General features: G+C 44.1%; 1 protein-coding gene across 3 annotated transcripts; it reads left to right on the forward strand.

Moving 5' to 3' along the window:
* The first annotated feature begins 3,212 nt into the window (after positions 1–3,212).
* Positions 3,213–11,584, forward strand: PENK (proenkephalin). Of its 3 annotated transcripts, none has more exons than XM_025186154.2 (4): positions 3,214–3,458; positions 3,535–3,665; positions 4,500–4,640; positions 10,618–11,584. In XM_025186154.2, the coding sequence occupies exons 3-4, from the start codon at positions 4,503–4,505 to the stop codon at positions 11,284–11,286; spliced, it is 807 nt and encodes a 268-aa protein (XP_025041939.1). In that variant the 5' UTR covers positions 3,214–3,458; positions 3,535–3,665; positions 4,500–4,502; the 3' UTR covers positions 11,287–11,584. The 3 variants fall into 3 exon arrangements, with proteins under 3 accessions (XP_014430561.1, XP_025041939.1, XP_006126205.1); XM_006126143.4 differs by having other exon boundaries at positions 3,216–3,458; positions 3,535–3,669; XM_014575075.3 differs by lacking the exon at positions 3,535–3,665 and having other exon boundaries at positions 3,213–3,458.
* Positions 11,585–13,800: the final 2,216 nt, after the last annotated feature.

Genomic DNA, 13,800 nt, shown 5'->3' on the forward strand with positions numbered 1-13,800 from the left:
CAGAATTCTTATCCAGGGGAAGCAGAATTTTTTTCCTGCAGAAAATGTGCTGCAGTTCCTGCTTTTGCTCACCAAAGACCCCTGCAGTACCAGAAGAGCATGAAGGGTGGGGGGAAACAGCTGGCAGGCTGCTGGCGAGGACAATTTTCCTCAGGGGAAAAGTCACAGCAGCCTTCTTGGATCCAAGTTATGAGGCAAAGTGGGCCAGACAAGACTGCTGGGGGGGATCACAGGGCCACATGGGAGTACAAGAGGGGGGATCTAAACAGGGACATATGGTGAGGGGTTTCCAGGCAAGGCCACAGGGGGAGGCAGGGACCTCCAGGCAGGGCCATTTGGGGAGTGAGGGTGCTAGGTTTCCAGGCAGGACCACATAGGAATGTGGCAGCGGGGGTAGAGGGTGGCTCAAGAGAGGGCCACATAGGGGAGTGGTGAGGCTCCAGGCAGGACCACATGGGGAGGTGAAGGGATTCCAGGTTTGGTCACAAGGGGATGCAGTGAGGGGAAGGCTCTAGGGAGGATCGCATGGGGAGGAAGTAAGGAGATTGAAGATTCTGTGCATAGGGGCTTAGAAGGTGTAAATCCAGCATGGCCCTGGTCAGCAAAGGTGGATCAAGAGAGAATCCAGGCCAGTGACCCTGTTTCCTCTCTTCAGTATGGATGGAGCAGGATTTGGCTCAGAGTGTTTTTTCTAATTTGGGAGCAAATTCATCTATGGCAAAGGATAAGCTTTCTTGGGTTATAATAAATAACGACAGCTCTCTTTGTTCTTCCACCTGCTTTTCTTGCCACATGAAAGAAACTCCATCTTGATTAACCAATAGGGAAAACTTACTTTAAAACTTGCATTTAAACTTCAGTCCACAGCTTTTCAACCCTCTTCTCTAACACACCAGATTTGCTGCAGCATTTACAGAAGTAACAGCAGTCAGAGTGTTCCAGCAATAGCTTATTTATTGTCTATTGTGACATTAGGGTTTGTTAGCTATATTTTCTAGTCTGTCCTTCAAAGGCAAGGTTAGAATGTCTGATGAGTATATGCTGTAGGAATTTTTGTGGGCAAGCTCTATGGCCTGCATTATCCAAGCACTCAGATTAGATGATCACAGTGCTCCCTTCTGGCCTTGCAATGTAGGAATCTGATGTGACTAATTCTTTAAAGCTGACTCCTGTATGTTTCATAGCACATTTTGTCTTAAAATGTTTTTCCCTAAAGACAAAAAAGTAATGAAACCAAACAATAAAACAAAAGTAATAAACTACTTTTGACAGGGTACTTACTGGTGCTTAAGTAAGGCAACTGTGACATGCTTTTCCAAAAGCTGTATTAATGTCAATATGGCATTTATATGAAGAGATGTGAGGTGTGATTTCTGCAGATCTGTAATAACAATAATAATTGCTATTAACATACAAAGCCTTTTGTTTCAATGGGGTGGGAGCCAGGAGGAGAGAGAATTATGGACATGAGAGATTTTTCTGACTTTCTTCAAAGTCCTAACATCAGAACATTCCCCAGCTAGTGCAGAGCTAGACATGGGTTAAGGCCAGGTCCATTCCCCACAGATGTTTAATGTCCTGTCTGGAGCTACATCATATTAAAGAAAAACGCTAAGTGAAGAAAAAACTTCCTTTTGTTTGTTTTAAACCTGCTGCCTATTAGTTTCATTTGGTGACATCTAGTTCTTATGTTGTGGGAATAAGTAAATAACTTTTCATGATTCACTTTTTCCACACCAGTCATGATTTTATAGACCTCTATCATATTTCCCCTCTCCCCCCCCCCCCTTAGTCTCCTCTTTTCTAAGATGAAAAGTCCTAGTCTCTTTAATCTCTCTTCATATGGGACCCGTTCCAAACCCCTAATCATTTTAGTTTCCCTTTTCTGAACTTGTTCTAATGCCAGTATATCTTTTTTGGGATTAAGAGACCACATCTGTGTGCAGTATTCAAGATGTGGGGATACCATGGATTTATATAAAGGCAATTAAGATATTCTCCATCTTAATCTCTATCCCTTTTTTAATTATTCTTAGCATCCTGTTGTTGGTTTTTTGTTTGTTTGTTTGGTTGGTTGGTTGGTTGGTTGGTTGTTTTTTTTTTTACTGCTGCTGCACACTGTGTGGACGTCTTCAGAGAACCCACTTGCTATTATGCATGCAATCAGAAGAGATCTTTGGGAAGGGACAATGTCTGCCTTGAAATATATGGGACCGGAATAAGCTGTAAAACCTTCCTCTGGCAATTCAGTCTGTGAGGTGTGATCAGTTTCAGACTGTGTTTACACCTGAGGTCTGAAATGTTATCATGGCTTTTGAGTCTAAGGGCCAAATATGCATCAGTTAGAGAATAAATATGCTGAGACATATCGTTTTCTTCGAAGTCATGTTTTAGCCAGGGACCAAGCTAGGTCCTGGAGGAGCAGTCTCTGAGTTTTACAAGTGTTGACACCAGATTTATAACCATAGAGGAGTGTGATTATACCACTGACTATCAGATTCTGGACCTGGATAGGGGTGAATTACTCAATAATTATCCTGTTCTGTTTATTCTCTCTGAAGCATCTGGCACTGGCCTGGATGGGAAGAGGATACTGGGCTAGATGGACCATTGGCCTGACCCAGTATGGTTGTTTTTATGAACCCCACTCCCTGCGGGTGATCCTTGGGCTTATTTTCACGTGGCCAGTGTACACCAAGGCTTACAGCGCAGACCCCTCTCACAAGCCTGGCTACTCCTCCAGCCTTTGCGACAGCTGGGCGCCCTCTAGGGACCAAACTTCACCTACAGCCAAACAGGTGGGCGAGCCGGGAAGCCCGGTCTACACAAAACCGAGAGGAGGCACCTGCACCGCCGCTGGGATAAAATCGCACTCCCTCTCCCCGCACATCTTTAGTGGCCCCGAGCTCCCAGACCCTGCGGCGTTGTCCTCTGGGGCCTTTTCTGCCTTCGAGTTTCCCACACTGGCTCCCCTTCCCCAGCTCGGGAGGGGGGAGAGGCTCGCAGCTTCGCGGGGGCACCCAAGGGAGTCGCTGGGGTCGCTCCCGCCCCAGCAGGGCCCTGGTGAAAGAGAGGTGGGGGCTGCAAACGACCAGGAGCGCTTCCCGGCGCCCAGCCTCCCCCGGCCCCGGCCCCCACCACCCGCGGGAGGAGCAGAAAACGGGCTCACTGGCTTCCCTGCCTGGCTCATCCCCCCAAGCAGAGCCGCTCGCTGCGAAGGGGGGGCCGCACGCCCTGAGTGGGATGTCGTAGGTCCTGCGTCAGCTGGCGCCCGGAGGCGATTGGGGGAGGCTGCGCTTTTCCCTTTTTGACTAATTATAAAGTGGCTCCGGCCGCTTCCCAGAGCCCGGACTTGGGTGAGGAGCTTCCCAGCCCTGCAGCCTGATCCAGCCAGCGCGGGGGGGCGAGGCGACTGCCGCTCCAGCTGGGCGCTTTGCTCCACCTGCCTGCTCGCTCCTGTAAGATTTATAGACGCGGAGGCTCGCTGACTCCGGGCTATTGCTTGTCTCCTGTATTATTTTTTTTTCCTTCCAGAGCTTCTCCAGAGGCACAACTTGCTTGGCCCCTCTATAAATACAGGGGGCTCACACACACCAAGAGGCGGCGGCAGCTCGCGACAGCTTGGTGCCGAGGCGCTGCTCCGCGGGCTCCCGGGGAAGCGGCATGTATGTGAGTGACCCGCTCTGAAGCAGTGGCGCTAGGCTGGGGCGAGGCGCGCCCGACTAGTTTCCACGGGGCACCGCTCTGTGCGTGCAAACTCCTGCCAGGAAACTGAGCAGGCTTTGCCTTCCAATGGCTCGCTCGCTCTTGTGTCTCGCCTCTGTCCCGACTGCTCCAGGGAACAGCCTGCTCCAGGGAACAGCCGCTGCCGGCTTTCCGGAGCAGTGACTGGGACAGGGGAAGAGGGGCGCCGTACCCGGAGCAGGAGAAATGCTTTCATGGGGGCTGGGAGCAATCTGAGGTCTGTTAGTTGGTTCGTCGCAGACAGCGCTAGATCTCGTCCCCCTGCAGGCTCTGGGCTGGCGAAAGGGAACAGCCCCAGCCCTGGTAGCTCCAGCCGCACAGTTAAGGGGGCTCAGGTGTGGAGGACCCTGGGAAGGGAAGGGAAAGCCAGGAGGTGTCTTTTTCAGCCGCTGCGGAACCTGGAGTGCAGAGTCCCAACTAAGGTCGTCTAAGGGGTAGGTCCAGAGGTGAAAGTAAGCGGGTGCACCTTGGTGCGCAGCTCCCGCAAGAGCTGGCTGAGTCCGGCAAAAGCCAGTAGGGAGCTATTTAAAGAGCTGCAATGGCGCTGGGTTGCAATAGGACAGTACCTGTAAGAAATTTTACTTTACTTTCACCCTGGGTGGGTCCAGCCCCTGGTGGATAACTTTCAGCGCCTGTGGCTGAGCTCGAGCAGGGGGAGTTGGGGCACTGGTGGGACTGGCTGAGGGGCTGGAGATGGGTCCCAGGGCCAGGAGGAAGCTGGCGCCGGGTTGAATCATGACCTGTTCTCTCCGCAGCCCATGGCGTGGCTCCTGAGACTTTGCGGCTTGCTCTTGGCTCTCGGCAGCTGCCTCGTGTGGACAGTGCAGGCGGACTGCAGCAAGGACTGCGCCTCCTGCTCCTACCGGCTGGGGCACCACGCGGACATCAACCCCCTGGTAAGCAGGCGCCGGGCGATCCCTGGAGACCGCACGGGTCCTAACTCTTTTACCCCACTCACGGCACAGGCGGCGCAGCTACTGCTCCCCCACGACCAAGGTTAGCAAAGCAGCAGCAGCAGCGTGCAGGCCCCTGCACCCCGTGAGCGCTTAGATTCAGGGACAGACGCCTGGTCGCGGGCGCTCTCCCGGCAGGCTTTCCTGTGCTTTGCGCAGCGTTGTCCTGCCCTGAGCCAGGCCAGACGGTTCAGCACCATGGAGAACTCCCAACGCATCGCTCCGCCCGGCCCAGCCAGTGAGTTGAGTTAATTGACTGTTGCGGTCCACTAGTGGGTGCTAAGGTGCCTGGGTAGGATCGGACCTTGGAGGAGAGCAGGCAACGATGCCTCCTCCGAGCGCCTTTGATGCCTACTGTGGCCAAGGGAAGCTAGGGTGCTGGGCCCTTTAACAGGACCTAGCCCCAAGTGCAGTGCAGAGGTTTCTGATATTTAAATTCAAGTCCACTGTAACCAGTTAGCTTCTTTAAAAACTAAAATACTGCATTTTAATTGGAGGTCCGATGTCTTCGTGCTAGAGTGAAAAAGACTAGAAGTGCCAACGGAGCTGGGGGGAGGACTCGGGAAGAGACTCCAATAGGCCCTTCTAAAAACTGCCAAGCTCCCTCTCCCCTTAAAAGAAATCCCCTTTTAAATGTGAGTCAAAAGTTACCCTGATCCCCAGGGGTAATTCTGAGAATTCGTAGGATAAGCTACCAGTAGCAAATAAGTTGCCCCGAGCTTTAGGACGATGGCTGTGGGACCTGAAACCTAGAGAAGAAGGAAATCTCTACAATTCCGGTCTAAGACTCTGGGTTAGAACAAACCCATCACATCTTAAAAGAGCGAAAGCAGCGAGTTATGAGATGTAAAGGCAGAAGGGAATTGAACCAATGTTCCGTATTCGAATCCTCTCCGGAGGGGAGTTTGCTCTTAGGTGTTTCCAATACCTTACTGTTCCTTCAGCAGAGACTCTCCCTGATAGGGTGCCGCGTTGGTCTTGTCTTTTAATTCGAAAACAGTTCATTATAAAGCGCCTTCCCTCGGGATGAGCATTTTCCTTTGAGAATAGCTTTGCAAAATACGAACGTTATAATGTGATTATCCAGATAGGACAAGTCATCATAGACACGGGAGAGTGCACAGCACTTTCCTTTCAATCTGTTATTCCATGTCTCGTTACCAAGTAATAAATAGCTTGTACCGCAACGCTCCACTCGACATACACGCGCTTCAAAAGTCTGCAAGCGCGATGTGAACTTACAGTGGACTTTTTTATGCGCAGGTGCCCGTTTCCTGCTGAAAAAGCAAACCACTTTCGCTTCTCATTGTTATAATACTCACAATTCTGTAGCTGGGAGAGATGAGAGAACAATGACCGGACTGTAGGTTTATTGAATGCGCGCATCTGACAGCACTTTGGGGAGACTGTATTTACAGTGCGTGTCTGTGTATAGCTGCCCTATATAATCAGTCATATAGATCTCCCTGTTGTTGGCGCGGGTCCTTAGCAGTAGAACAGAGCAGGGAAAAAATAATTCTTCTTCTTCTTCTTCTTCTTCTTCTTCTTCTTCTTCTTCTTCTTCTTCTTCTTCTTCTTCTTCTTCTTCTTCTTCTTCTTCTTCTTCTTCAATTTGGGAGGGAAACAAACAAAAATATGTCTGCGGGACACACCTCAGAAGTAGCTGAAATAGTTTTCACTTTGTTTAATGATATTTATTCATTTTAATGGGGGGGGGTTTAAGTTAAACAACATTAAATGTCCAAGTTAATACCTGGTAAAAAAAAATCAGGACAATTCCGAGACAAGGCTGCAGAATACAGGATGCTGCGCTGTATTTTGGCCTCCGTTGGCTCCTTTTATTATTAGGCATTGGAGTTTCTCATTTGAAATAAGGTACCAGGGAGACGGGCAAGCTCCCCAACACTCTGCGGCCAAGCTCGGGCTTTAACTCTGTAGTGAACAGTCCTGCTGAATGCAATGGATCTATTCACGTGCTCCTTGAAATCAATGGGACTAAGTGGCAGAATCAGTCCTAAGAGTCTGCTCCTGCTCCGGTTTGCTCTAGCGGCGGAGGATCAGGCCCCTCATGAGCAGCAATACCTCAGTAAATGCTTTCCCCCTTCCTTTCCCCTCTCCATTCAGAGGCCAGAAAGCATTGGTGCGCTCCAAGGCACTAATGTAGCGCTAATCATTTCAGGTGTTCTTAAAGTGCAGCCTGTGAACAACAATCCAAACGGAGCGTGTCCTCTGTAGTTACAAACCACTAGCGTCATTTTAACATGCATCCACACTGGCACCATCCATGGAAATTAAGGGTCTGATTCTGACAAATGCTGGGTGTCCTGAGTTCCCGCAGAAGGGGGAAATAGGGTTCTGAGTACTTTGCAAGAGACAGTAGCACCTTGCAGACTCTAGCCTCACAAAATTTCATGATGCAGGCACTGAACACTCCTAGTGAAACTAATGGAAGTTTGAGATTGTTTCGGTGCCCAACGAATGAAGGTCTGGACGCTGATCTATCTGAATTATAAATCATCGAACATTTTTCAGAAACAATAGCACTTCTTTAACCACAGAAAATATTCTGAATGCAGTTGACATATGCCCACATAAAAACTGGTACCTCGATTTCAATGACTTCACAAAGTTAAACGGGAAGCCTAGCTTAACTTTAACAATCTTTCTTGAACAGCAAAGCTATGTAAGTGTTAAATTCTGTTCATCAATAGCATTTATCAGCTGACATATCAAAACAGAAAAAGTGCAGTATTAAACAGTATTCTACATACTATTGGTTTCCAAAGGCATGTTTCTAAAGACATTAACAGCTAGTGAGTTCACTACTCCATTTCTCATAATGAACACCATAGGATGTAATCAAATCATTATTATATAGGATGCATGAGGTGCAAGTTTGTTTGGGTGTTGGAAGAATGATTGTTTAAGCTGATCCATTAACCAAAAAAGAGGGGGCTCTTGTTTTGTTTTTTGTTTTGTTTTGTTGTGTTGTGTTTGGGGAGTTGTATTACAGTGACTTACAAATCAGACTGCAGCTGACATATTATTTGTATAACCCAAATATGTTCACATGGAATAGACATGGAATGCCTGTTAAAAGCAGAAATTGTGATGTATTAGGAATAAAATGTTGGTAACAACATAATTACTTTGTACTCAATTTGAGACAGGTCTTTAACTCTCTAGTAGTCATTAATATGGAAATAATTGTAACATAAGTTAAGAGATGTTATTTCTCAATATATTTATCACACTTAGGACTGACCACTGGCAGGTAACTACAGAGGTAGTCAGTTACCTATCACATAGAGCTCTTTTGAGGCTTATTTTCACATTCATAAAGCTTTCTGAAATCTTCTGATGGAAGCAGTATACAAGGGTAAAAATTCATAATTTAATTTTATTTATTATTAAAGATGATAGAACAATAAGGTTAAAAATGTAAACAAATGTAACATTTCAAATATAATAAGTACATTCCACAATGTTAAAAGTCTGATCATATGAGATCATATTTTATACGATGTAATAATTTCTCAGAGCCCCACCAATGGCATATTGTGAACTAGTGGAGTGGAGATTTTTTTGAAGTGAAATAATTTCAATATTACTGCTGATTGTTCAGTTTTAGCTAATCTTAATCCTTGTAAAATTATTTTGACAAGATATTTTGCCCTCCCTAAATTGTACACTTAAACATAGAATATTAGGGTATGTCTACACTACCACCCTAGTTCGAACTAGGGTGGTAATGTAGGCAACCGGAGTTGCAAATGAAGCCCAGGATTTGAATTTCCCGGGCTTCATTTGCATGTTGCCGGGTGCCGCCATTTTTAAATGTCCACTAGTTCGGACTCCGTGCCCGCGGCTACTCGCGGCACGAACTAGGTAGTTCGGACTAGGCTTCCTATTCCGAACTACCTGTACTCCACATTCCACGAGGAGTACAGGTAGTTCGGAATAGGAAGCCTAGTTCCAACTATATAGTTCGTGCCACGTGTTGCCGTGGGCACAGAGTCCGAACTAGTGGACATTTTAAAATGGTGGCGCCCGGAAACATGCAAATGAAGCCCGGGAAATTCAAATCTCGGGCTTCATTTGCAACTCCGGTTGACTACATTACCACCCTAGTTCGAACTAGGGTGGTAGTATAGACATACCCTTACTTAGAAGTGCCCATCAATTGCTCCAGAACTCTTTGAACACTTGGGCATCTTATGTGATGATTAGGATCACCAGTCCTAATGAGCATTTAAATGTGTCTTTCTGAAATTACTACTTTGTTGCTTTGAGAAGGGAAAGAAAATTGTGTGAGAATTGTTGATGCAAATTCATTCCTATGTGACTTCGGAGCCTTATTTCATTGGAAAGAAACATTCCTGGCATCTCAATGACTATGAGCATTTTGGATATTCATATTAACAGTTTTCATTAATACTAGTACAGGTTGAACCTCTCTGATCCGTCAACATCCATGGTCCAACATGATTTTAGTTAGCCGGCTGTCCACTTATCATCAGTGTGGCCAAGTTTCCCAGTAAGCAGTTGAAGTGTTGGTAATGCTGCTAGAGAAATTGACTAGTTTGGCACCAGTCAGGCCCCAAGGATGCCAGATGAGAGAGGTTCAACCTGTAGTAATATAGACAAACCATGCAGAGAGTATATGTTTAGCTGTATAATTTATGCTTGAGCAAGTAAGATGATTGTGTAGGTCAGGAAGCGCTGTTTCTTCCATATTCAGCACTGTTAGAGGTGTTCACTTTCCCTAGACACATCAGGTTGGCTGCTGCCACAGCAGTACACCAGACTACCTAAACTAATAGTCTGATCCACCTCTACATGCCTGTACATTGGCTTGGAATTTGAAATATGGTAAATTTGAGGAATGACTATGTATAGCATTATATCTCTTAGAGCCATACGATTTAGTGGCAATAAATTAGCCATGACATTAGAGGTATCTTGTTTGTACTGTTAGTGTTATTTTTATGTTATATTTTAACTTTTTAGCAAATGTTCTATGGTGGGTGGAAATCCCTCTAGAAAATCCAAAATAGAAAATTAATCAAGGTAAACTTTTCCTTTAAAACAGTGGCATTTCCTTTGTTTATTAAAAAGAATCAGTGTATTCTTATAATTATTAATTTGTATTAAGCAACTTTCTCTTATTATTCACCTTTGTTATAATGACTAAGAAAAGAAGCTGTCATGCATTTGCATACTGAAAATGAAAATCTGAGGGTGCTCCAAACTGAAGAGGGGTGTGTGTAAACAAGGCTCTCTTTATTTAAACTAGACACAAAGAAATTGTCATACCAGATCAGACTAGTGGTGGTCTATGTAGTCCAGTATGCTGTATCTGACAATGATCCGTATCAATACCAACTGTGTGAGGTGAAGGCATAAGAAATGGTGTAATGAACAATTATGGAATAAGCTTTCCACCTGGCAGTTCTTTCTAGCTAATGAGTATTTAGAGCAGTGATATTCAGACAGAATTGTGAGCTGCAAGTGGCTCTTTAGTGTGTTTTATGTGCTCTTTACAGCATATGATATTTAAAGCACTGTGTTTTATTAACCAGCCACCATGTTTTTACTAAGTTTACAACCAATTGTGATCGATAAAATAATACTTGGTCAGTCATTTTGCTGCAAGAATATATATATATATAAACTAAATATTTCCCCCGTCATATTGTTTAAATATGACTCTTTAGTGCTATAGCAAATGAAACAATGAATCACACTATTGTAGCTCTTTTGGGTAGTGTTGATCACTAATTTGGCTCATGAACCACTGAGGTCTGAGTATCACTGATTTAAAGATCTAAAGGTTTATGCCTTTAACAAAAAAGAAACAAAAAATACATCAGTGAGTAGTATGTTAAATCATTCTTAGTAAATCCCATCAATTTTTCAGGCATGCACACTAGAATGTGAAGGAAAACTGCCTTCTGCCAAAGCCTGGGAAACCTGCAAGGAGCTTGTGCAATTGACTAAACTGGATCTTTCTGAGGAAGGCAACAGTGTTCCAGGGGACAACAAGAAAGAAGAAGAGGAGAACCATTTGCTAGCAAAGAAGTATGGGGGCTTCATGAAAAGGTATGGTGGCTTCATGAAGAAAATGGATGAGCTTTATCGTGTAGAACCAGAGGAGGAAACAAATGGAGGAGAAACCCTTTCTAAAAGGTATGGAGGGTTTATGAAGAAAGACTCCAGTGATGACACTCTGGTTAATTCCTCAGATCTCCTGAAGGAGCTTCTGGGAACAGGGGCCAAGGCTGAAGCTTCACCTTACCGACAGATCAATGATAATGATGGGGAGGTCATGAAAAGGTATGGAGGCTTCATGAGAAGCTTCAAGCGCAGTCCAGAACTGGAAGATGAAGCCAAAGAGTTGCAAAAGAGATATGGCGGCTTTATGAGAAGAGTAGGGAGGCCAGAATGGTGGCTGGACTACCAGAAACGATATGGTGGATTTCTTAAGCGCTTCTCTGATTCTTTTCTCCCTTCAGATGAAGATGGGGAAAGTTATTCCAAAGAGATTCCAGAGATGGAAAAGAGATATGGTGGATTTATGAGATTTTAATACCCTACCTTTTAACCCTTTTGTCCCAAATGAGAGACACTGCCTCACTGGTCATAATTTATTGTAATGTGTTGCTTGTACTGTACAGTTTTTTACTGTCCTAGTTAATGATGCAGTCTGTTGTTTCAGGTTCTGTGTTCTTTGAAGTTAATAACTTCTGTTTTAGTCAGATTTAAAACTATATTGTAATTTTCATGCTAAAACTATTTTGGTTACCATATCCCTTTTCTTTAAACACTACTGCACATCTACAGTACAATTGCTTAATTGTATATATAATAAATTCTTCATCCTAACGGCATAATGAATTTTGAAGTGTCTGTTATTTCCTACTTGTGCATTTAATCAACCACTTTGTCAAATTCATTCGACGTTAAATAACCAAATCTTATAATTTAAAGCCCCTGCTCTTTGCAATCACTCAATTCCTACTGTTCACATTATAGCAGGAACTGAAATTGGATTCATTTTTATCTTTGCTTCCTAAGATTCTAATAAAGTTAGGGCACTGAATATATCCTACATTTTTGCAATTTAATGAGATATAGTAATTTTACTCTTTTTTAAAAAAGTTAGTATCTACTACATTTAACTGAATACATTAACTCATTTTAAGATACTAAAACATTTCTTCAACATTCCTGGCACAGCAGGGAGTTCTAATATCTTGTTTCTTTAGAGATATTTTTTACATTAATCCAATATAGGTTTGTGCAACTGGTTGTTCAGCTACAATCATTAACAGTCAAAGGTTTCCCTTCCTCAGGAAAGTGCACAAAAGAAGGAAAAACTGAATAAAAAACGCACTATTTAGACCTTGGAGAGTGTCTGACAGAGGTTTCTTTGGGGAGCAGTCTTGTGGCTTATCCTCAGATAATGTATGTTGATGTGGCTCTGTTGAAATCAATGAAACTCTGTTGGTTTATACCAGCTGAAGATCTTAGCCCCTTGTGTTTGGGACTGGTTTTGGGCCTAATCTTAACAAAGAAGCTGAGATTGTATGGGAAATCCCAACCCCAGCACTGCAGATCGTATGGCAGCCATCCCAACCTCAGTTAGCACTTCCCCCAGTTTACCAGAGCTCCCTAACATTGCAGCTCTCTTAGGGACTCTGTTGACATTGGTCTTTTTGCCACAAAGAGTGGCAATGCATAATTTGCCCAGGAGCTTCCCAAAGTGGCTGCTTCTGTGCTCTATTCCTACACATCTAGTCACCGGGTATCTCCCACAAAGCTTCTCCATCTACACATTGGATTATTAATAATTAGTGTTGGAAGTGTGCACAAGAGTTCAAAGACAAATAAAAGATAAGACCAAAATTTTCAATTATTGACAACAAAGTTAGGCTCCTAAACATACATGTAACTGCCTGAGTAGGAGGTGATTGGTTTCAGTGGCGCTGAGTGCACAGCAGCTGCTAGTGAAATCTGTTTTATTTTTAAAAAGTGATGCTTATGCACAAAGATGTCAATTTATTAGCCTGTATCTCCTTTCACTAAAAGCCCATGGAGCTGCTGAGCACTTTGAATCTTTGAAAATCAGGCTTCTTGTTTAGACACCTAAATATGAATTTAAGAGACTAGCTTTATGACCCAATTTCAGAAAATCCTGGGCTTAGTCTAGAGAGGATAACTCAGATGGCTGAACAAGGTCAAGAATCAGTGGGAGGGCTGATTAACTACAGGACAGTCATTTTACTGAAGAGGCAAGCAAAGCATCTTTCTTTTTATTTCTCTTAGTCAGCAAATGATGCTCAACTTAGAAAGATGTGAAAGAGAGCCTCTGACCATCTCAGCAGGAGGAAGTTTGGCATGGGTGGAAGTAATTATTTGCAGGGTCTAGGTCGAATATATGGAGCGGCAACAGAGCCTATACATTTACTGGGTGGTGCAAAAAAATGACAAAGAAAAAAGTCCAAATTCACTATAAAAATTTAACTAAAACTATGTTCCACCACATTAACATCATTTACACTCTCAAAATTGTCAAAACGGCTGATAGCCCTCTGTGCACAACTCATGAGCATATCTCTACGGTTTACACTACCGAGAGTGCATTACAGATTTCATTATTGCACTTGGTTTAAAATGGACCTACATATTTCAGCCTTATTTGTATATATCATAAGGAACATTTTACTTCAACAAAACAAATATATGTGCATAGGTATTTTAATATAATTTGAACTTTTAATGATTGTTTTAATATGTAATAAAATAAATTGTCTAAATCTCCAGTAATGAGACGAGCTTGGTACAGGGCCAATAATAAAAAGTGGAGCTATGAGTGAGGAAACCGACTGCACATGCCTCATGATGGCCTTGAAGTTTGGTCTGACTAGCAGGGGGGTGGCCAGCTTCCAGAACAAGGATTAGCTCCTCCTTTGGATGCATCTGGAGGAGAGAAGAGGGATTTATCTGCCTCCAGTTGGCTAGCCAAAGGAAATAGTGGAGCTATCAGGCAAGCAATAGGTGACATGGGTCTATATAATGGGTCATAGATCAACAAGAGGCA

Source organism: Pelodiscus sinensis, chromosome 2 (genome assembly GCF_049634645.1).
Source record: "Pelodiscus sinensis isolate JC-2024 chromosome 2, ASM4963464v1, whole genome shotgun sequence".
NCBI lineage: Eukaryota > Metazoa > Chordata > Testudines > Trionychidae > Pelodiscus > Pelodiscus sinensis.